The 23,669-nt window shown below is 38.6% G+C and overlaps 1 protein-coding gene across 5 annotated transcripts in view; it reads left to right on the top strand.

Annotated features, from left to right (window-relative positions):
* BANP (BTG3 associated nuclear protein) overlaps positions 1-23,669 on the top strand; it is a 146,135-nt gene that overhangs the window by 43,140 nt on the left and 79,326 nt on the right. For all 5 annotated transcript variants that reach the window (XR_014618824.1, XR_014618825.1, XM_084294627.1 and 2 more), the window contains exons 7-8: positions 3,704-3,943; positions 20,445-20,612. Coding sequence is in view for 3 of the 5 variants with exons in the window: in XM_084294627.1 (XP_084150753.1) it covers positions 3,704-3,943; positions 20,445-20,612 (408 nt within the window). In the remaining 2 variants the exon portion in view is untranslated. The remainder of the gene's footprint in view (positions 1-3,703; positions 3,944-20,444; positions 20,613-23,669) is intronic.

The raw sequence follows: 23,669 nt of genomic DNA, 5'->3' as shown, positions 1-23,669 counted from the left end.
ATGATCAAGAGCCACTTCTCAGATGGTACAATATGTGGCATACAGAAATGCAAGGAGGTACCTTTCCTCAAAGCACATAGGCACAAAGTGTAGCTCCTTTCCAGAGTTTAAGTGGGATAATGAGGCCATTAGGAAAATAAATGAAAGAAAAATCCTGCAGGGCAAAACAAAAAGGGGTGTGTTTACACTGGTGTGCAGATGAACATGTGATGATTTTTAAGAAAAGTGTGTTCTTTGATTGTATTCTTCCTCCCCAGCCCTTCATATGTTATTTGTCTCTCGGTAGTCTCTAAAGACTAGAAGCAGCTGTACTGCTGTGTGTGGTTGTACAGTGCCTTGTGGAGTCCTCACTTAGTATCTGACTATTACAATGCATGTACTAAATAACCTGACTTGTCTAGGTTCTATCTAGATATTATATATAATGCCTGATAATTCACGTAAAGAATCGTGATAGTAGACATAAAAGGAGGTTTGAGAGCTAGAAACTTCAAATGCCATTGCAGTTCTGCCTTCCTCATAACTGGCCCCATGCTTCCTCTTCTCACCATTATTTTTGGTGTCAATATCATCGTATTTGCTGTATGCAAAGTGCCAGATGTATTGACAGCTTAGTATGAATAAGATCATCTTCTGTGGTAAGGAGTATTTTAGCTTTTGTGCCCTCAGGTAGCTGCAATGAGAAAGCAGAACAACGTTTAACTTTACATGCAAGTTCCCCTAGTAAAAAAAGATTGTAAAGCGGTCTGAATCTCAGCTTTTAAGGCTTGAGCAATGGTACCTTAGATATTTTTATGTCACCTAAAATGTATATGAAGGAGAGAGGTGGGGAGAAGACTGTGTGCATACATGTAGTAGTCAGAATCTTTTGTTATGTTACCACGCTCTTCTGAATCATGTCTTTACCATCAGCATTTTGCTATTGTTTCACAGGTCAGTTTGACAGGAAGAATTTCATTTAGAAGACTGCACTCTAACATAGGGAAATGAATTAACATGGCATTCAAACTGATTTAGTTTGTAATGAATTGAAGAGTTGGAGTAAACATTGACTAGATATGTGTAATGACCACTGGTAATTTCACACAAGCTGCTTTTTTTTTTCTTTTTTAAAGATTACTTGTATTTCTGCTTCAGGATATAGAGACAAAAGGGAGCTTTCAGGTGAGGCTTTTGAAGCAGGACTGAAATACAGGAGAGAATTTCACATGGAGCTTGGGTTCATAGGTCAGAATACCAAGGTAGTGTCTTTTTTTCCAGGCTGCTAGCAAAAAAAAAGGATGGTTGCATGTGGTAAAAACAGTATGTTCTGAACTTGGCGCCAGTAAAAAACACAACAAAACAATAAAACCCCACTGATTTATTTAGCAAAATCTTTGGTTCATGTAGGTTGAGAGCATTCGTTAAACACAATTGCAGATAAAAATGTTCCGTAAGTATTACTAGCTTATATCTAATAGGAAGTGCGTGAATTGGTAAGGTAATAAGATTTTGATGGCAAGTACAATCTTTTATGCAGGCTTCCCAGATTTTTTTTTGGAAAAACTTTCACTTCTAACCAGTGACATCTTTGCTTGCCAGTTCTGTCCAAACTTTTATCAAACAGTCAATTTGTCTTCAGGAACAGAATGTTATTTTCCCTGATAATGTTAACCAGACTTGTGGTGAGGCCAGACAGTGGCATTCAAAACAAATCGTAATTAATGGGAACCACCTTTTTTTTTTTGATGGCACCTGATACTGTGAACAGAAAACCACTAGCGTGCCCTATCGCATATCTGAGAATAAAAAGGGTGGTACAAGGTTTTTATATACATATACGCACACGTATATATAAAAGTGCAAATGTATAAAAATATATTCAGAACAGCATTAAGTCCTGATTTCAACAACAAAAAAGTTTGAGGGACTAGCTGCTACATGTATCAGTGATAAATGTTTTTTTTTCTTACACATTATTGTAGTTGACAATCTGTTATTTTCAATGCTATGTTGGTATTGCATAATCCAACATTTGCTTCATGCTGTCATTATTCATTGCAATAAACTTGCATCTGACATGTGGTATGACCCCACCTGAAGGTCATGTTGAAAAAGTGTTCCTTGTGTTTGAGTTGCTTTTACGTTATCTGTTACTGCACATTTTTGGCTTGTAGTCTAGTAAAATGTAGGCTACTTAACTTTTACATGCTCTTGGAAACCAAGATGCTGATTACTTGGGAGTCCTGTTCAGTATGGAAAGGGCTCATCTGTTGGAATCGTGTCGCTTCTAAGTGACTAGAAAGGTTATGGAAAATGGGAACTTGTGACTTTGTATATACCCTAAAACTCCACTTTAAAGCCATTTTGTGAACGGTTAGTCATGGAATCGAATGTGTGTGTGTGTGTGTTTTTTTTTTTCTTTTCACATTTTTACCATTCTAAAGGTAGTGAAATGGCAAGAAAATTCTATAAAGCTCTGGTGTGGAAGGACTGAGTGACTCCAAAGTTGGGAAGTTTTGTGTTTTACTCCACAAAGAGCAAACGTATAAATCAAATCCAAATGGTCTGTGTCACTGAACACTGAAATAGCATCCTGGATGTTGTTCTTCCCAGTTCCTATTAGCATTGTCAAGATTTGTATGGAAAATTCTGCTTTTATTTGGAATAAGCGTATCATCCTGTGTTGTGTGTTGCATCCTGCACTCCATTAGTGATGGATTATCTTTATGAGCTCTGTTCTAGTTCCTGGTTAGTCTTGAATCCACTAACTTTTGGCATTGCCACCAAAAATTAGTAAGTTTATTTCTCAGGAAATAAATAGATTCCCCCCCGCCCCAAACTGAGTCACTGGGGCAAACTCAAAAATCTTCTGGAGAGATATATATAGATAAGTGTGTATGTGTGTACACCCAGAGAGAAGTGTAGTTCTGGCAATGAGTAAAAATTAAATATATTGTGCTGCTAATGATCTCATCGTTGACTAGAAGGAAAGATGCACTTGGGAGATGACTAGTGATTGATTCATTATCTTTATGCTGGGACTGTTCCATGGTAAGCTGTGTGTTTTGGAAATAATATAGACTACTGGCCAGTAAATTTAAATGAAAAACAAAATTGTGATTGGGATCTCTGGCTGTGTTTTGAATGATTGCTTTAGCTTAAAATACTCTTTTTGTAAGTGATCAAAAAAGTTACTGCACGCCATTGATTGTAATGTCTTTAATTTCTAATCTCGGTTAAGCTGACTTCTATCTGATTCTTTTGGGGGAGAAATGTGGTTCAAAGCTTCTAGCTTGTTGAAATTAGCTATACTTTGAGAATGTTATGGGTTACGGTAATCTTAAGATTTAGGAGATGACTAACTTGTTAAAGAATGAGAACATTGTGAATACAACGTGCTCCTTTAGCTGCTAGCTTCTAATATGAGACACTTTAAAAAGATATCTGAGAATGAGTTAGACATCGGGGCTAATTGCACCAGTTCCTTCTGTAGGCCAGAATGTTAATGGCAATTGCTTTTGGTCACTGTTGATGTGGAGTTGAGAATAACTTTTTACCCGCAGCTAATCTTGTGAACCTATCAGTTGCCATAGGTTTGAAAGAAGCTTGTGGTGACTATGAAGAAAATTGAAAGAGTTCGTGATAACTTACAAAATGTTAACTTGAACTCGACATTTTCATTCTGTGCCACAATTAGAATTTCCACAATCTCTGTTTCTAGAGGATTACCCCAACGGGACATGGCTCGGAGATGAAAATAATCCTGAGATGCGGGTCCGCTGCCCCATCACCCCTGCTGACATGCTGCACATCAGCACGAACTGCCGCACAGCCGAGAAGATGGCACTGACGTTGCTCGATTACCTCTTCCATCGGGAAATCCAGGCCATCTCCAACCTTTCGGGCCAGGGGAAGCATGGGAAGAAGCAGCTTGATCCTCTCATGATTTACGGAATTCGCTGTGAGTATAATACTGAAACTTCTGAGGTTATTCTGCATAGGTAAGACAAACTTGGCTACTTGCAGTTACGCTACGATTTGTGAGAATGGGACATGTATTGTTGTCGCTGCTGCCAAACAGATGTTTTTTTAGCTTTTATTTATGAAGGAGTCCTAATGGACTGCTTTATTTTAGCTTGGTGTGGGCCAGAAATTCCTCGATCTTGAAATCTGAATTCAGATTTATTTGCAACTACCAGCTGCAAGCACACCAAGTGTAGCAAATAATCTAGCTGACAAATATTACTTCGGCTAAAATGGAACAGGTCTTAAAAGAAAAAAAAAAACCACAAAATTATATTATTTTTAAATATTGCTCAAGTATTCAGAATAATATGGTCCTGCATCTCAGTTTCTTTTAATTTCTGTGTATTATTTCAGAAGACTTGCTGACGTTGAGATGGAGGAAATTTGCAGTCTCTTCTAAAGGAGAGATTAAGTATCATAGTCTGCGGATTCATAACCACATTAGCACACAGTGCTAATTGATAGTGCATGTTGATAGCACACAGTGCTAATGTAGTTCCAGTGTGCTTGAGTTTTTTGCTTATTAAAGCTATTATGCAGTAATGAACAGATATTACTTACATTGCAGATGCAATTTTTGGCAATTTGAAAGGAATTAAATGTGTTTTGCATATAGAATGTGGTAGGCATAGCCCCTAGTTAGGAGTGAAGAAGAATCTGGATGTATGCATCTCGCTCTGATGTAGGGGATTACTCAGTGAATACATTAATGAGGACAGCCAAGTCCCTTCCCTGTGTTATGGTGTAAATATTTCACAGCACAGGAGGTAAGCGAAGGCCTCCCAGACATCCAAGTATCTGACACAAATCTTCAGCTTGTGTGAAACCTTTATTATGCGTGCTGTGTAGAGGAAACAGAACTTGAAATGTTAGCGTAGAATTGAGAGTGTCTAAAAATGACCAACGTTACTACTTGAACTAGATTTTTATATGCCAGTAAATCTTGCTCTTTATAGTCACATCTTATGTAGGTCACCAATGGATTAGTAGAGAGGGAATAATTTGTTATACTGAAGTGTTTTGTATGCAATTGCCAATTTGAAATGCCAATTAAGGCTTAAGAACATAGCCAGAGAGCTTATTTTGATTGGTGTTTGAAGAATCTGATGCTTTGTTTTTATGCTTCTGTTAGGGCAATGTGTTTGATAGTTACATGGAAGAATATTTGATGATGATACTGCTCTGCTTTCTTTACACTGAAGTGAGCTGCAGAAATAGAGTCCTATTGACCTGTTTTCATTTCTGGTGGTTTGCTATTTCAGGGACACTAACAGGTAGTAAGCCATGCAGTCTGCTGCATTAGGCCATTTTTTGTCGTTACATACCTGCAGCAGAAGACCAGGCTGTAGTAACATATGTGTATTATGTTATCACTCCGACTAATTAAGTTAAAATAACACTTGGTTGCAGAGGCCCTGTTAGGAATTTGCTGCCATGCAAGTGGATGCCTCCTGACTGTCAAGGAGGAGCTTCTGGCTGTGCTCAGTTCAGTGGCAGAACTCTGTGCCATGATTTTATCCTTTAACATTTGTCAGAGAGGTAGTGAGAGGAGCCCTGCCATGTTGTGTCCGCTTTGCTTTATCAGTCCCCGGACCATCTGGTTTTTATTGGTGATCATTCCTCCATAAATTATACCAAAAACCAAGTGCAGCGCTAGAATGGGAACTAAATTATGTTGTTGTCCTAACAATGTGGTTTCCTTTTGCACTGAGCAGTCATACTTTGCATTATTTTAAACTTAAATAAATTTAGCTTAAGTTGCATCAAAGTAGCAATTTAATTATAAGCTGAAATAAGAATCTAATGTCATCAGCCTTGCCTTTGCCAATCATAGCTAGCAAAGCACAAACCAATGTAAAGGATTTTTTTTCTTTTGTTTCAGGTTTCTTTAAGTTTGTCAGTGGAAGGGTATTTGTTCTTTCTCTAGAAGGAAAACACCAACCCAAATCTATATTTAATAGAAAATATTTTGAATAATATGCACAAGCTAAGAGAATGAAGAGATGTATGTTTATGAAAAATCCTTGATGTACTGCGTAGGGTTTACCGCAGGAGAGATGAAAGTTTATCTTTTGAAGTAAAAGTTTTCATTTGTGGTATAAATTTGCTTGTGGGGTGGTAGTGGTATTGAAAGTTTTTAGGCAAGAAACCAAAATGACTTAAACACACTATATGTCATTAAGTAGCTCATTATTTCAGCCCTACTAAAAATGTAGACATTTTCTGGTGAAATATAAGAACATCAGCAATTTTTTTTTTCATTGTATAGCAAAAAATACAGGTTTAGCCCTTTTGAGATTTTATAGCAATCTCCACAAATGAGTCTGAAAAAAAACAATCACCCATCCTTATTTTTTAAAATATAAATAATAAAATGAAAAGAAAATGATGTTAGTTATTCCCTGTGTAACTTTGCTGTTCGTACATCATTTCTGTGAAGGCCTCTTGCATCTGCATTTATTTATTTTGCAGGCTCTCCCTCATCATTTTTTAACATATCTGTCAGTTTTGGCCAAATTCGACGAGAGGAGAGAAGCTCGGTATCTAGAAATTAAATGCAAAATGAGTAGTTGGGTGGGGGAAAGAGATATACATTCAGTAATCGTGTTAGGGAAGGCTGTGCCCGTGGTTCTGTTGTGTTATTGGGCACCAGAGATCCTCTGTTGGCTCCATACACTCTGTTGCTCAGGGAAGTATTTAGGAATATTGAAATAACTCTCATGATAGGGACATATTTTTTTTTTTTTTTTTTAATGGGAAAAAAGAAGAAAGACTAGTACCCACAAAGGAGAGGGCACTGTGGTAAAGGACGGAAAGATATATGAGTAGTGTTATAGCCAAGTTAGTACTATTCTGCTGAATTTTCCTGTCTGCTTCCAGGACTACTTTGTAGAGTGAATTTTTGCAGACTTCAGTTCATGAGTTAACATTTATTTCATCCAGAATAAACCCCTGTTATTTAAATCGCATAGGACAAAAGTATTATCTGAAAATATTTCATGACAAAATCTCAATTTTAACTACAAAGTAAATGATGCATATTCTGTTTCATGTGGCTCAACTTACATTTTTTCGAATGCATTTTAAATCATAGAATATAAAGAAATTGGTAACGGAAGCTTGTTATTTCTGTTGTATTGTAATATTGCTTCCAGTAAAGACGGTACCATCTCTCTATTTTACTAGCTGAAAGAGATGTTAATACACTTTGACAGAAGAATGAAATACAGCTCCGTCCTCTTCAGAAAGCTGTTCAAATAGAGTTAAGCACTGTGTTGCTTTACGAAAGTCATTGACACAACACTGCTTAAGATGGAGAGGCAGACCACCCACGTTTGTTTAATAGGAAACACATTTGAGTCCTGCTTGATTGTGTGGAGTATGCTGCTTAAATCAGCGTATGTATATTTGTATATATATATCCATGCCCATAACCCAAACATGATGCACGTTGGGTCAGTTTAAGCAACTTGTAACTTGTCATGTAAAATCCCCTCATCACAGGAATTCACTACTGTTTCAGCTTCTCATTTGCTTATAATGAAGATTTTGATCTTAATAACAGTGCAGGGTAAAGAACAAATATACCACACTTCTGTTCCATCTTCCATAAACATCCTCATGCTTTTAAGTATTGGAGGAAAGGTAATAAATTGCAACTCGTAGACAAGCTGTTAGCTCTAATATTTCTCACCAGTCGATCTGTTTTATGAGATACTGCAGACTCTTGTCATTATTATAGGATGTTTTATATAAATAAACATTGCAGTTACTGAAAGTGTATACTATAAGTACAGAATGTCTTTAGCATTTTCTTTTTTTTTTTTTTTTTAATTTTTCCACTTACAGCAATGCAAAAGGCATTTTTTTTTTTTTTTTCTAAATTATGCCCATTCTTTTATCCCCCCTTAGCCCTTCATAATCTCTATAATACTTATTTTGCTCTCTGTCTTCCTTTCATTACTTGTTTATAATTCTGGCTTCACATGTGTCTGACTTATGAACATCGTACTAGTTGCTACCTGCCAGAATATATAGTATATATACAGTGGCTTAAAACGCTGTTGCGTGTCGCTGCAACAGAGATAGCCACAAGCCTTGGTTATCAGCAGTCGTTGACACCGCTAGATCTTGAATTCCATCAAGAGGCAGCTGGAGAACTTCAAGAAAACTTCAAACTTTTAAAAATTGCCATTTTGTCCTATCTATAATATTTTATCAGCACCAGAAACTGATTTTTTTTTTTTTTTTTAACTTGGATGGTTGTGACTACGTAGCTAATTGTACTTTCAATCGATCTCCTTTGACAGAGCAGCTCACTCAAGAATCCGTCATGCTCTGAATTCCCTGGAGGTTGGGGGTAAGAGGAATGGGTTAGTGGTAGTACTCAAGCTAGTAATTTGCTGAGGATTGCTGATGTTTTCTGTTTAACCCGTGCCTCTGTTTCTTCATTATAGAGCACATTAATCTTCCAAGTTATAGTATTCTGAAGAGAAGTTGTGTGGTTTGTATCCACATGGATGAGCTAATCCTGTGGTCCCTGGAAATACTTTTTGCCAACATTTTCTTCTCCTAGTAATAAATACCGTGGGCTGCAGCAGTCTGGAAATATAAATTCGCTTCAGCCTGTTCCTTTGAGGACTGTGGTGTTATTAGATGCTATAGTGCATTTCTCAACTGCCAGATCACGGCTTAGAGGTAGGACAAACTTCATCTTACAGTTCAAAGGGTTGAATATATGCAAACAAGGATTTGCCCAAATCTGCAGCATCATGCCTGCGGCAAATGGGGAAGCTGAAGCAGGTTCTCCTGAGCTAAGCGCTATGCAAAACCTCTACCCTGATCCTCACCAAGTGGACAATATCCATCTGACATGTTGGAAAAGCTGTCTCATGGCTCGTTCAGAATTGTGTGGTAGTGGTGGCTGTGTTATGGTGAGAACTTCGGAAGAGAGGAGGAGTTTGCAGTTGTGTTGAACCATCTCATACCTCAAGCAGAGAGCGAGAAGCAGAGTCTGAGAGTTCAGCACATCTCTAATTGAGAAGAGGTGAAAGAAATCAGTTCTGTTATGCTTTTCTTATATCCAAAAAGCATTATTTTTTTTGTACAGAACCCTTAGGAGAGGCCTTGATGCAGCAGTGCCGCTTTTTGCAAACGCATTGTCTTCCTGAGAGCTGCAAAAGTCTGGCTTCAGTTCCAAATAGCTGCTGCTTTGTGAATCAATTAAATGCTGCCACATGGAGGGAAGTGATAACCTCTTTTGAGGCTAGGCAAGAAGATAATATGAGAACCCATTGAGTTTATCTCGGCACCGCAGTTCTCATAAATGGCATCAATGCTGGCACTTGCTTACTGACTTTATGTAAGCGCTATAATTTAAAGCTGGCTGTTGTTTTCTTCTTTCCTGGGTACTTATGTAGATTTCGATTACTTTCCTGGCCAGTTACTTTTTAATAAACTGAAGCAAAGGTGGCGATTTTGGGGGAAAAAGAAATAAATTGTTGGCAGGGTGTTTCCTATCCCCCTCTCACACTTCTCTTGTTGTTCTTGCATTGTAAAAACAATGAATTTAATTTTCCATTCTTGAACGTAAGCAGCTGCTTAGTCTGTCAGTTGCAACTGTGACTGCATAGAACTTGATTGTGCGTAATGTGCTGTCAAGCACTTGTGAGTTCATAGGCTCTAGAGAAAGAAGAAAACTAACACATGAGGTCACTTGGACCATCTCTTTATGGCCGAAGCACGATTGTTCCATCCTGTCAATGCTTTTCCACTTTGGCCAGACTCGTTTCAAGTACGTGCTGAAGTGCCCTGCTCCTCACTTCTTGAGAGGCAGCTAAAAACATTCGGAGCGGTCTACGAACATAAAAACTTTCCTCAGTCATATTAAACGTTGCTTCAGGAGGGTGTACTGTAAAAAGGGCCAAACTGTGTAATTAGTAAAAAGATGTGCCCACTGCAAAAGTTCTTGCTACAAATATGATAAGTTAGTCAAATGAGAGCTGTGCTTTTCCTAATGAAAATCAAGGGAGTTTATGTGGATTTCAAAAGCTGTTGTAGATTCATAATAAAAATCCTCAAACCCTGATGTCAGCAAGGATTATGATGTTGGACCATTTGTAATTAGCGTTTAGTGTGATGTCCAGGGATCTTCCTCACCACCACTGTGGATCCATCCCAGCTATGAAGCTACAAGTGAGAAGGAAGAGTCTTCGCATCGCAGTTGTACTAATCACTGTTAGCTTTGGACTAATTTCTCCACACTGGAACTCCTCCAGGGTTACAGCTGTCTGCAGGACAGTTGCTGCAGCGTGCAGTGGTGGTGTCCCTTGGGGTCTGATTCAGAAGGATGTGGAGTTTCTTTGGTGTCCCCGTTTGTACTGGAGGCTGGTGGTTACCCACTACCACTCAGGCTCAGTCCCTGTGTAAATAAAATGTCCCAATGAACTCTCAGTAAGCTCCAGTCAAGAAGTAGTTTCTTTACTATTGAAGGCCTATAAATGACAACAGTGAATTTTTATGGTGTGGTTTTAGAAGACGCGAAGAGTCGAAGAAAGTATTTGATCCCTGACATTTTGAGAGGAAAAGCAGCTCAGCCACCAAACGCGGATTGATCAGTGCAAGAATAATGTACATTCGTCTGGAAAGCTCATTGCCGCGTTCAAGGAGAGCTGTGATTTCACAAAGGCTCGTAAACGGAACGCCAGAAAGTTGCATAGCTTTTCCTTTCCTGCTTTGAACTCTTTTCTTCATTGCATAAGGGTTAAAAAGTGAAGTGGGGAGATGCCTCGATCCGCCTGCAAGTAAAATGTAAATAAATTCCCGCAGCGTTCAGGTTTCTGTGGTGCCAGGCCTTTCCAAACCCACAAGCTCCTTCGGAAGGGGAGAAATTTTCGTTGTTGATTCATAAGTGAGTTTTTCTTGGCGGCACGTGTGGTGGCGTTTGCCATCCAGATGGGATCCTGAGGCACTGTGGCGAGGGCTTATGTAACGGGATGTCTCGGGAAGGGGGATTTTAAAGCAACAACCCTCCTTTTTCCCTGGGTTTTGCCCTGGGTTCTGTCAGATTATACTGTGCTGCTGTGTAAAAGATAAACAGCTGTTTCATCAATTTCTCCTTAACGCTGTGTGGATATCAAAAATGACCCGACGTGTGATTGTTGGCAGTGGCTCCTTAACATCAGAAACATTTATTTCTACGAAGCATTATTGCTTCAAATTGGGTGATTCCATTTGTTTTCAGCATCAGCCTTTGATTTCGAGCAGTAAGTTGATCCCTTGGCAATAAACACATCATTTACCTGGGTACGTTCCCTTCCAAAGCCAAATGGTGGCTGATAAACCTTACAGGAGTGGTTCTCCCCAGGAGCAAGTAAAAGAAAAAGTAAGATCTTTGCTCGCTCAGTCTGATCATAAATGAATGCTCTGAGATTTTGAACGTGCAAAACTAGAAGGTAAATTCTTTTTGAAGTCTCCAAAGCACGGTATCCCATATGTGCATTTTTAACATGCGGAAGGAAGGTAATAGTCATCGTGAGCGCATGAGGCTTTTTATTTGGAAGGAGATTGTTAGTGGCAGGGTAATTGAACAAGTGTTGGCGTCTTTAAGGTCCTAATCGTTATGAAAAGCCATTGCAGATGAAAATGCTTGTGTAGTCTGTATGGAATGCTGCCATTGCAATTTTTAGCTGTACTGCTATAGATATATGAAGTATGTGATTTCAGTTTCATACTGGGACCCAAATGTTGCATGAATATATATATATTTTGGGAGGAAATGAAACATAGATCTTCTGTCTTTTTTTCAAGGTATTTTGTTTTATTTGCTCTGTCTTTGGATTTGCAAAATCTTTTTCGGAGCAAGAAATGTGTTTCCTTTTAAAAATGAGAAAAGAAAAATAGAAGTGAGTGTCGTGTATCTATTATCACACTGGAGTACCTTCCATGCAACTTGTGAGCTGTAGCAAGTCTGTAGTAGATAACATAAAGATTTTTCTATTCTCAGAGTATAAACCCTCTGATTTGGTCCAGAATTATTTTCTTACGGAGTTTGTTAATTCATTTAAGGAGTTATAAGCATTTCATATCCTTGATAATTGCACTAGTTATGAAATGGTTACGTATATACAGCTGTTAATATGCTGTCACCAGCAGAGAAACGTAATCAGAAGATCCCTATGGGAATGCCTTATGGCCACCGCTGTAACACTGCTTGGAAATTGCATGCAGTGTGATCCAGCATGCAACCAGGAACATCAAAAATGCTCGGTTCCTGCAGCGACTAATTCGCTCCCTTCCATTTCACAGCAGACCTCTGCTTCTGCAGCTCTGCTAACCTTTTGTAGCACTTGGCGCTGCTGCAGGGGAGTCAGAGATTGAGCAAACATACACAGGCACGGATAAAAACGCTGCCGTCTCATGCCAGAGTGGTAAGTTTGATGCTCCACTAGATGGCATTATTTGCATGCTTATGGCAAAGAGTCAGGCTTGTTTTGGAGAGTCAAAGTAAGACAGGTTCTGCAGTTGGCAAAATAAATAGAAATAGACCGGTTGGTTTTGCAGGAAGGTGGAAAGGTGTCCAATTGTAGGACCTCTTCTGCTTTAGCAAAGGAATTGGTGGAATTTGGAGATGTTAAATGCTTAAAAAAATACATATTTTTGTTCTTGAAACTTCTGATAGGGAATATGGACTTGGATGGTTCTTTGTAATTTGTAGAGCAAAGGGCATTTAAAACAGTTTTTAATTTAATATTTTTACTTGTTCTGGAATTCGTTAAAAAAAAACTCAGCTAAATTTTCTAAACAAATATTAGTGAAATATTCTGACAAATTATCTTTTAATAAATTAAGATTAACTATTTTGATAATTGGATGTTAGTAGATAGCATTCAGGCTTAAATTAGTTATTAGCTCTTTAGAGGAACACAGTGTGTTAAAATATGAGCCAGAGCTGCATGTTAGCATGGAGAGGGTGCTGCCTTTTCTCATGTGAGATTCAGGTTTCAAAATGCCCTAAATTTTCTTAAAATAAGATATTCTATCTGCATTTTTACAGAGTAAGAACAGAGGAAGAAATCTCGTGCCTTTTGGGTTGTACTGATTAAAAAGAAAAGCAAACAAAACACACCCAGCACCAATCTGTATGTTGAAGGCAGTGTATTTTGCTGAAGCAGAAAGACCTGTAGCAAGCACTTCCAAAAGGTGTCTTGTCCGCAGAAAGCCTTTAAACTGGTATGCTTGAGACATGCAAAAATTAAATGTGGTTTCAGCTCTGTCTGCATCCAACAAGTTGTCGGATATGCAGCGACAGATTGATGGAGCAAAGTTATAATGATCGAGGCAGGGAACAGTCCACTTTCACTTTAATGTGTTATTTGAGACACCAGCCTCTATGTACAAACACCTCTTACACTGTTTGGTAGTTATTTAAACAAGTTGATTTCTGAAATGGTTCTTCAAACGTGATAGACTAATTTGACATTATTTCTGAAAACTTTCTTGCCTGTTCCTCCAAATGGTTTAGTGTCTAGCTGCACAGAATTGTAATCAGTAGATTGTCTAAACACCGTAATTAGTATTTTATAAATAGTTGCTGATTGTAGTTTAACAATTCCTCTTTCTTTCTCTAATGGTGGTGCATTAAAATGCACCCTTTTCATCACAGAATGTGTTCCTACCTGCCAGATACTGAATTTGAACTTGGATTTGTTTTAGCAGCTGAGATGAGAAAAGCTCATTTTTTATTATCAAAAACTCATAAGTTGTTAGTTTTCCTGAAATAACTAAAACATGCTGCTTCCACTTACACTAGAAAAAAAAAAAATATATATATATACATATATATACATATATATATATATATATATAAAAATATCCTAAAAGGCACCCGAACCCATTGCTTGAAGAATTTGGTCCGATACATTTTGGGTAATTGTAAGACCTCTGTTACTGTGGTTTTGGGGAGTGGGAAGGGGACGTTGTAAGGCTGATGTCAGTTCAGTTTACAGAGCTTTGTAGTGTAGTTCTGCTTCTATTCCAGTTATCTCGTAAAAGCTACGGAAATACAATACTTAGAATCTGGTTCCTTAATGGGCTGACATATATATTTATATAACCCCACATCATGATGGCATCTGGAAGCCAGCAGAATTATGCTGAGCAATACGCTCCTCCAAAGACCGTATATTTCGGTGTCCCTAATGTTAGTCCTTACTCCCTAAATTGTATAATCACAGGCTTACATTGCAAACCAGTGACTTCACCGAGACTTTTTACATCTGGAGTGTTTACCTTGTACATGCCTGCTCTTTAAATTATATCCTTAATGGTATTTAGGAATTTCCTTACTTTCTTGCCATGACAGATTTAATTTTCGTACCGTAGGTAAACATTTGTGGGTATTTGTTGTAAGATTAGCACTTAACACATTTTGTCCTAAAATTACTGAAGATGAGACTCCTCCTATGATCTCTAGTATAGAGTTGAGTTTCTGTTGTCCAGGTGGAAAGGGATTTGATTAACATGCAATTTTGAGGTGTATATATTATTTTAACTTAGTTGAAGTGTACGGTAGAATAATCCACTTTGCACGGGATCTTATTTACACAAATCCTCTTAAAGCATATCTTCTGCACCTAGGAAAACGGGGCATGTTCTCCTTAAAAGCTGACGATTGGAATTTTCTTTAAAAAGCTCAGATTTCACCAGCACCTAGCAGTTATATTTCAATATTTGACTGTTTAAATTACAGTGGTTGGTAATGAAGGTTTAGTAAACCCTTCCTTAGCTGTGTAGTAGAATAGGATTTCAGTTGTATTTGAGACTTCTCATGTGTACCCCGTGGATATAATTTGTATTGTAAAGGGTGCATGCTGTAGTCGCAGATAGTCTATATACTTAGAGCTGTTTGAAAGGTTTGAATTTAATAGTTAAAGGAACTGTAGAAGTGAAATGGAAAACAGGCACTGTTTGGTAGCTGAATTGTTTTTCCCTCCTCCCTCTCCCCTTTTTTTTTTTAACTGACACCCTCATCTCTTTTTGGATGTCATTTAGCCTGTGGCTGAGAACAGTGGAAACAGAGAACAGAGCAAAGGGCTCGTTTGGGGACCTGACTGATGGTCACCAAGCACATGGCACTGGAAAAGCTGCCGAAATTCTTCCATCCACCAGGTGAAATGGGACCAGTTTTCTATGAATGAGGATGCCCTCCACTTCTCCATCCCTTTGTCCAGCCCCAAGCACTTTTGGGTTTCAGAGAGGAGCCACCTCCCAGCCGTGGGGATCGTATGGCCCCCTGCCTCCTCCCAGCTGTCAGAGGAGTAAACAATGACTCGTTTAAAATTGTTTCAATATGGCCAATGCATGACCATAATTATATATGAGGAATTGAAGCCCGAAGGCGCAAGAAGGAACTTCAGAGGTGCTTAATTTTTTCTCCGCTGTTCAAGTATTTAGTATAGCAGATTTCATTGTCATACGCTATTTGTTTAATAAAAAGAACTCCAAATGTATGAGCCTTATGTGAAAAAATGTGTTTTATTAGCCAAAACCCCAAATAATCACCCCTTTTCATGATTAAGTGCAGGCAAAATCCGAAGCCCTTATTTTTCACGATATCCATCTTATTCTTGCCAATTAAAAAAATGATTCCCTTTATCAGTTTAATCGCTTGAATTTGAATTTTGAATGTGACACCCTCTTGCTTTTTCTGTAGACTTTAAAAATAATGTTGAAGTTGAAAGTGGAAAGAACAGTTAACCAAGTCTGTTCGGATTGCACATTAATGTAGAAGTCTGTATTTTACACATTTTGTAGGTTCTCCAGGGGTAACCCTTGTGGGTAACACTTTCCCTATTCTTTCAAAACGTAACAATAGACGAGGAAGAATCTCTGCCATCTCAGTACAAAGGGCAGCAAAGGGAATTCTGCCAAGTCCAGGAATAGAACGATTTACCTTTTAATTTTCCTAAAAAAAAATGTTTTTCCTGGAGAATGGGAAGCAGTGGGACACGGCAATATCTAATTGCAAGCTGTTAACTGAAGCTTGTTTTTTTAGCAGGCTGATATTGAGTGTGGTATCAAGATAGAATATTTCTTGTCTGGTTTTGATATTACAAATGCCTTCTCTTCCTCCTCAATTTGTTCTTAATTAAATTTCTTTACAAGTTAATGGTTTCTGCGGATTGCTTTGTCTGCTGCCTGACTTTTGACCTTTAAGAAAGAGAGGATTACTTTCTCAGGAACATTGTTTTCACTTTTTCCTTAATTAGTCCTGTTCTTTTCTCTTAAAAAAAAATAAATAGTGAAAATTGAGAAACAAACATTTTGTACATTAGCTGCCCCAAAGTTTGGGGAGGCACGGTCATTTCAAACATCATTGCTGATGATCTCTGTGTTTACACTAACTCGTCTTCACTGTCTTTCCCAGCTTGTTTTTCTACAAACCACAAAAAGATTTATTCTGTGGTGCACAAGGAGCATTCTAGAACTTAGCGTTATTGTTTCTTTTAGCTTTATATGAACTGCAGCAAAAACCTAGCCAGAACTAGTGCTGTGTTTCTAATCTAGGGTCTACATTTAGCACGATGCACCTGCTACTTTTAACGCTGATTTATTTAATTTTCCTGATGCACACGTGCTTTCCTCCTCAGGTTTTGCTCAGCAAGATTGAGTGTTGGTTCTTGCAATCCAAAGCGATTTCCTCTGTGCATTTTGGATGCTCCGTGTCTCTGTGAATTCCTCGTGCAGACCTTTTTGTCTCCCAAGCTGCTGCTGGTATTTATGTTGCTCATAGAAGTTGCTCAAGCTCTTGCAATCTATTAAAATAACCGAACTATTTTAAGTCTCTGGTGTGTTTTCATAGAAAGCTTTTTTTTTTTTTTTTTCTTTTTTTTTCCAGGAAGAGAGGTTCCCAAAGAAAGCAAGGTTCGGAGATTGAGTATTTAAAAACAAGCACATCCTTTGTTTTGGATGTGACCAGCAACCAGCCATTGTCTTAAATAAAAAGATCTCTAAAAACATAACCAGCCATCCTTAGGCGATCTAAATCCTTTGCTTCACTCTTGTATATGTGCATCTGTCTTCCCAAGCACTGTTGTCTTTTTGCCAAAGTGCTGGATTATATTGCTGAACGTATTTTAATGTGTTTTTATCAGGGTTGTTATGTGGCTCACGGATACTGTGCTGCTCACAAATTACAACGCTTCATGCTGCTTTTGACTAGTAAATGTTCTGAAAAAGTCAAATCTCTCCTCACTGAAGCACTGCTGTCTTTTCCAATAAGGACTTCCCCAAGTTAAAAGTCTCCTTGGCAGTATCTTCCCTTATTCCTGCCTTTCAGACTTCTTTTTTGGCATTTGACAGACTCAGAACGAGCCCCCAAGCTGAAAGCTCTCGTGCATGTGATCAGTTATGGGGAGAAAACAGAAAGTCAGCACCCTTACGTTTGCAAATATTGTTTGCACATGTTTTTGGGATGGATCTCTCTACCCTAGGTAACTCATATTTCTAATGGTATGGTGAAGCTTGTTCTCAGGACGTGTATGTACTTCAAAAACACCCTGCTGTCAATAGCATGAGGTTTTCCATCAGCTCTCAGTGGACTGTTGTGAAACGTAGCCGCTAAAAACCCGTTAATAGAGTAACGCTGTAGATTACAGTATCGGCTAGATAGATCTCGACATCTGAAATTCATTTAACCTCTGTGTCAACTATCATTGTATTTAAGTGCTAATTTTTCATGCCTGATTTGCACATGCAGTTGCTGTGACGGAGCATGCAGTTTGGGGAAGGTCTGTGCAGACAGCAGCCCTGTCGTCTGTACCAGTTTTCTGCCTGTGACCCCAGGAACAGCTAAGTAGGAATTTCATGAATAAGGGAAAAGAAATACGCCTGGCTTTGACAGTCTGTGCCTGATGCCTTGGCTCTCTTTAGTCTAAAATTGACTTCTCTGACTCTGCCCCATTTAGCTTGTCGTCTGTTATCCCCTCTGCAGTCTCTCCATGAAGGTGGTGGTCTCTCTGTCCACGTTAATTAAATTACAGCTTTTGTGGTCAATAAGTAGAGTGCCTTTTCTTGTCTTCCATCTATAGAGCAATTTTTGGATCATTTTATGTCTCACCAGGCACACATCATCTTTCTCGAGCTCTTGTCCTATAGGCATTGGGTCTCCTAGTATGAGGAGCTCACTGCACACGAGGCTGTCATGTCCTAAATAATTTATACCGCTATTAATTTCTGTTTGAATAAAGTGACATCCCCTGGAACATCCCCTGGATTACACTGTAATAGTTAAAATTCCTAGCTAGTCTGCTTTACTGTGAGAGTTTTCTTGGACCTGCAGTCAATTCAGTCACTTTTCTAACAGCAGCCTGCAAGATGAAAGCCATTAAAATGTATTTATGAATAAAATATGGACACTTGTTCAAAATAACACAGTCATATGCTCTGTGGTTATGTAGGACTCCACAAGTACTGCGTATGTACTGACAGCTGCAATCATAGAAAGAGTTAAAACACAACTATTTTTATTGGACATTACTGCAAAGATTTATAAACCCATTTCTCTGTGTAGTGCATATTAGTAATAGATTGCACTCGGAGAAATGTGGTCGCAGTATTTACAGTACAGTATGTGCTTTCCTTTTGCTGACACCCATGGAAAGGAAACTGTTGCACAGCAGCAGATGATAATTTCGGTTGGTTTTCCTCCTTCCCTACTCCCACCCTCCTTTTGGAGACATAATGCAGGGGTTGCAAAGCAATCTCTAAATAACGTGCCTGCCGTCACTTGCCAGTGAGGAATCTTGGGCTTTTAAAAGAGTTTTTGAATTGGCTTTTTGATGCCAGTGCTTTCCTCCTCTATGTTCTAATTGCTCTTGGAACAAATCTCTAGTGAAATAACTTTGAGCATGAAAAAATAGGTGATTGAAAAACGATTGAGAGACGCAGCATTCCTCTTGCCTATGTTAGGTCCGTTACCTGTGAATTTCCGATTCTGAGGACTCTCAGCTCAGTTAAAGTGCAGAGCTCCTAGTTAGTGGAAACCTGGCATTCTGCTGCCCTAAGCTTCAAATCTGTTGTCCTACGTGAACAGCCTGTATCCCATTCAGAGGGCTATACGACAGCTTAAGCATGCATTTAACTGCTTCACTCAAGTACTTCAGGATCCTCTTTGAGAGTAAATTTGCAAACCCAGTAGGTTGAGAAGATGGTTTTATTTTGCAGCGTACGGAAAACATTTGATACCAAAAGGAATACAAGAATCTTAAGGGGTCCTTCAAGCAGAGCCACAATGAATAAAAACAAATATTACAGCTTTGGATTGATTTTTAACTGCTTTATCGCAGATCTAAATCCAAAAAGCTTAAAAGTAATGGAACTGTAAAGACTGTTGAATGTTTGGATAGTTCTAGTTTACTTCACAGTTTGAACCTTTGGATTTAATTTTTTGTGTGTGTTTTTTCTGTAGTTGTGAGAATCACAAATTTCTCTTAATACTGTCAAATGTCCTCAACTCAAAATGCTTTAAGCAAAATAGAAGCCACTGTAAGGCTTACAATAAAACGGTAAAAGTCTCTAGCAGTATGAGGAGTGCCTTGAAAAAGCTATCGATGTACGACATATTTCCTTCTCAATTTTAAACCATTTGTCCAGATGTTGAAGTGAGTATTTTTGGACCCAAAAACATAGCTTTCCTCCATTTCTTGTACAATTAGGCTTCCACTTCGATTGCAGAGGTTGCAGACACTAATGAACCGGGTTTGAGTTGGCAGCGGGACTCGATCTGCATGAGCTTCATTTCAAAATACTCAAGCAGTTCAACTCACAAGTCAACATTATTTTTTATAACAGTTTGGCAACTTAGCACTAACTGCTGGAAAGTGCAGAATGTGGCTCTTTACATGACTGAAGAGTAGTAGCAACATTTTCAGAAGATTTGAATTTTGTGCTGTGTTTTTGTTGGATTCTGATGAATCTTGCACTGAGCTTTAAGAGCTTGTTTTACGTGAAGCTCTATGTGGCGTCGTACTTGTGCATAAATATCATGGGCACTATCAGCAATCAATAAAACTTTATCCAGTTTTGGTTTAGGAGGGCTGGATCCTTCTGTTTCAGTGTTGCTTATCTGAAATATAAAAGTAGTTTCCTTGGATAGAGTAGATTGGGAAGTTTCGTGGTGGTGACACTTCTAAATACACAATTGTGTACATATGTATGATTACTTAATGTTGTGAATAGCTGTTGAAATCTCACCACTATATAGCTGTGGCATATTTCTTAATGTCGTTGTATTTCTTTAGGCAGAGCTGCTCTGTTATTTTGTTAACCTTGTGTGTATGACAGTGTGTGTCATCCATGCCTTTTCCTGAAAATACATAATAATACATATAAATCTGTGCTAGTTTCCATCCCTTTGTGTTTCTCTCTAATTATAGGTCATCTATTTTATAAATTTGGAATCACAGAATCCGACTGGTATCGAATCAAGCAAAGCATAGACTCCAAATGCCGAACAGCCTGGAGGCGGAAGCAGCGAGGCCAGAGTCTTGCCGTGAAAAGCTTCTCTAGGCGAACACCTTCGTCATCATCTTACGGTGGTTCAGGTAAAAAAAATAAAAAAGTTTCCAGAGACATGGAAACTTATAGTAATAATGCGATTTGTTTTTTAATATACCTTGCAACAATTTTTTTCTTAAGCTATAGTTACAACAGGTGCATGTTTTGCTGACAAATTCAAGTATTTTTATGTAAAGAATATAAATAGAGAAACCCACGCTTTCAATTCGTTTTTTTTTTTCAGTGAATTTTGTATTATTGCATATGTTTCTTGAAGTACCATTTATCATTGGCAAGAAGGCCTCTCCGTTACAGTATGAACATATGTCTGCAGTGCTCCTCAAGCAGTGACTGCAGTATTCGTTTTCTAATTGAAGCCAGCCACTCATAGTTAAATCACTGCGGGCTTCAGTGCAAGCCAGCCACCTTCTGGTACGTTCAGAATCTTTGATAGCCTCCTGGGGCTTGTACCATAGTCGGTCCCTTGCAGCATGAACATACCATACTGTTTCACCTACAAATTGCAGTCACTCTCCTGGCTGAGGTGCACTGTTGATCCAAGAAGGGAAGTCAGAGGTTTGTCTTTGCTCATAAAGAGAAGAGGGAGAAGGGAGACTGTCACTAAAACAGTAGTAAAATAGCGATTTGTCAGAAATTAAAGTGTAGTATGTTCTGGTGTGCGTGAGATTTTAGCTTTGTTGATTTGTACATACTCTGAGCTCCTGGCTTCACTAGTGTGGTTGGGACTGTCCCTCCCCACGCGCTAACTGAAAGAATTCACAAAGTGCAGCATCATATATATATCTTACCATGTTAATCTTTGGGTAGAAGGTCAAAATATTTATCTGCAACTGATGTTCATAAGTGGAGTCTAGTGAATAAATCTTCCTCGGTGTGCTAACACTATTTAGTAGGACGTGCTAAATTTTGTTCATAAAATATTTTCCTCTGAAGAAATTAAATATGTTGTAGCTGATTCTATATTTCCACATAGGTGCGTAGGCATGAATAATAATAACAAATGAAAAATACTGACCTAAGAAGTGTTCTCATAGGACATTTCTGGCTCATGCTTTTAATATAAAGCAGTGTTATGGGACATTTGTACAGCATATATTAAAAACAGTGTTTTGGAAGTGAGCCCAAAGAAAAGGAAGTAAGTTTATTTGCCTGCATAAAATTTTTGGTTGCATGTTAACACTAACCACTGTATCTCATGCAAAGAATGCCAAAATCTGCTTTCAATGGAAAATTTTATGTGCTGGAACTGGGAATCATATCCAAAATCCTCAAATTAAAACAACTAATCAACCTAATGATAACCATAAGCTATATATGTTGATGGGATTTTTATTTTCAGTCTCTTTAGAATAAAAATGCAGTAGTAAGTTGATATTATAGGCCTGAGCTCATTAGGCTGTACCCATTGACTTTTGTTGAGATTTATTATTAAAAAATGTTGATCTTTAATCTCCTGTCTTTAATCTCCTGGTTTGGAGATTTGGGGAGACCGTTATAGAGACGTAAAACACAGAATCAGGCTTAGTGAGTTCTTGACTTTAGAAGGCTGTAAGGTGGTGGTTTTTTTGTTTTGTTTTGTTTTCTGCTAAGCTGAAAACTGCAGTTGTTTTCATTGTAGACTGGTCGCAGTTTCACAAACCCAATTTGTGAATGAATTGTCATGGGTACAGATACCCGTGCTGTCTGAGCAGGCAGGAGCAGCATGGTACAGACATGCAGGAGGTGGTTCTGCAAAAGTCACCGTGGTGTTTTGGGTTGTACACCCAGGTTTTCTGCCACCTGGGCCTCTCACTCACCCATCTCAGCTCCCCAGTCCCCAGGATAGCACATTGGTGACTGCAGGTCCTTAGGATTACGTCTTTGGTCCTAAATCTGATGAAGGTCAGCTAAGGCATCTTGACATGTCATTTGCAGGACTATATATATATATATACATAAGCTGTGCAGCCAAAAGTAGAGTACTGGCAATAGCATTAACAGCTGCCTTTGGTAATGGTACATGAAAATGTTCCATGGATTCAGAGTTTTTTGTTAATTTTCTTTAAAATATTGCTCTTACTCAGAATGTCGTTGGCGTCGTTTTCTGGGAGGCTATAAAGATGTTAGCTGAATTCACCACTGCTTTCACACCCACTGTGAAAAAGTAGAAAAACAGCCCACTTCTCCGAACCGGGCGGTCCTTTAAAAACTAATTAGCATTCCAAAATCAGGTGGGAAAGGAATTTCACCTGAAGAAAGAAGTATGAGGAAAAGGAGGAGGGTTGGGATTAAGGGCTGAATGAGGGAAAAGAAGAAAAGATAAAAGGCAACCACAGGGGTTCACACACTGTCTGAGGAGGTAACTTTTGCATGACAAGGCTGTAATTCCACTGCTCTGTTCAGGTAACTTTGTGAACCTCTCAGACTTTGCCTTTGTGGTTTGACATCTCTGGAAGCCCTCGATGGAATTACAGCATCATAATTCACAGGCATCTGTTCTTTATTATATCCACTGTATAGTGGATATAGCAGAATTCCTGCTGCCAGCTAGCAGGAAAGAGAAGTAATATTTCACAGCTCTGAAGTAAAGGAGGTCTGTATTTCACAGTTATGACAACATAGCTGTCAAATATGGCTTTTTAAAGTGTTACATATGAACCCAGACAGTTTTTATGGTAGCGTTTGTTTCAGGGGGCAAGTTAAGGTGAGCCTTGAATGGTCTGGAATTCAGCTACTTGAGAATCTGTCTTTCCCACTATTGTTAGTTGTAGCTGTTAAGGTCAGCTCCTGGGTGCTGCACCCTCCAGCAGAATACCCGTGCTTGGGTCCACCGAGTCGGTACGTACCGAACAGGCTTTTTGGTTGTTCATCTGTTTGGCGAAATACAGCAGCTCTCTCAAAAGGTAGGACTTAAAGTCGAACAAATAAGTTATTGTGAACGATTCCTGTGTTGTGCTTACACAAAAAGATGCAAGGCTGCAAAGGATGCACGGATGTGCAGCACAGATTCTGGTATAACATCTTCGTGGGCTCTAAGGAACACATTGCACCCCCAGATTAAATATGATAAACCTCACCTATTTGTAGGAGTACTTAAGCCCTCT

This window comes from Netta rufina, assembly GCF_964035555.1.
Source record: "Netta rufina genome assembly, chromosome: 13".
Taxonomy (NCBI): Eukaryota; Metazoa; Chordata; class Aves; order Anseriformes; family Anatidae; genus Netta; species Netta rufina.
Note: the sequence above shows the minus strand (reverse complement) of the source record. Positions and strands in the feature narration are given on the sequence as shown.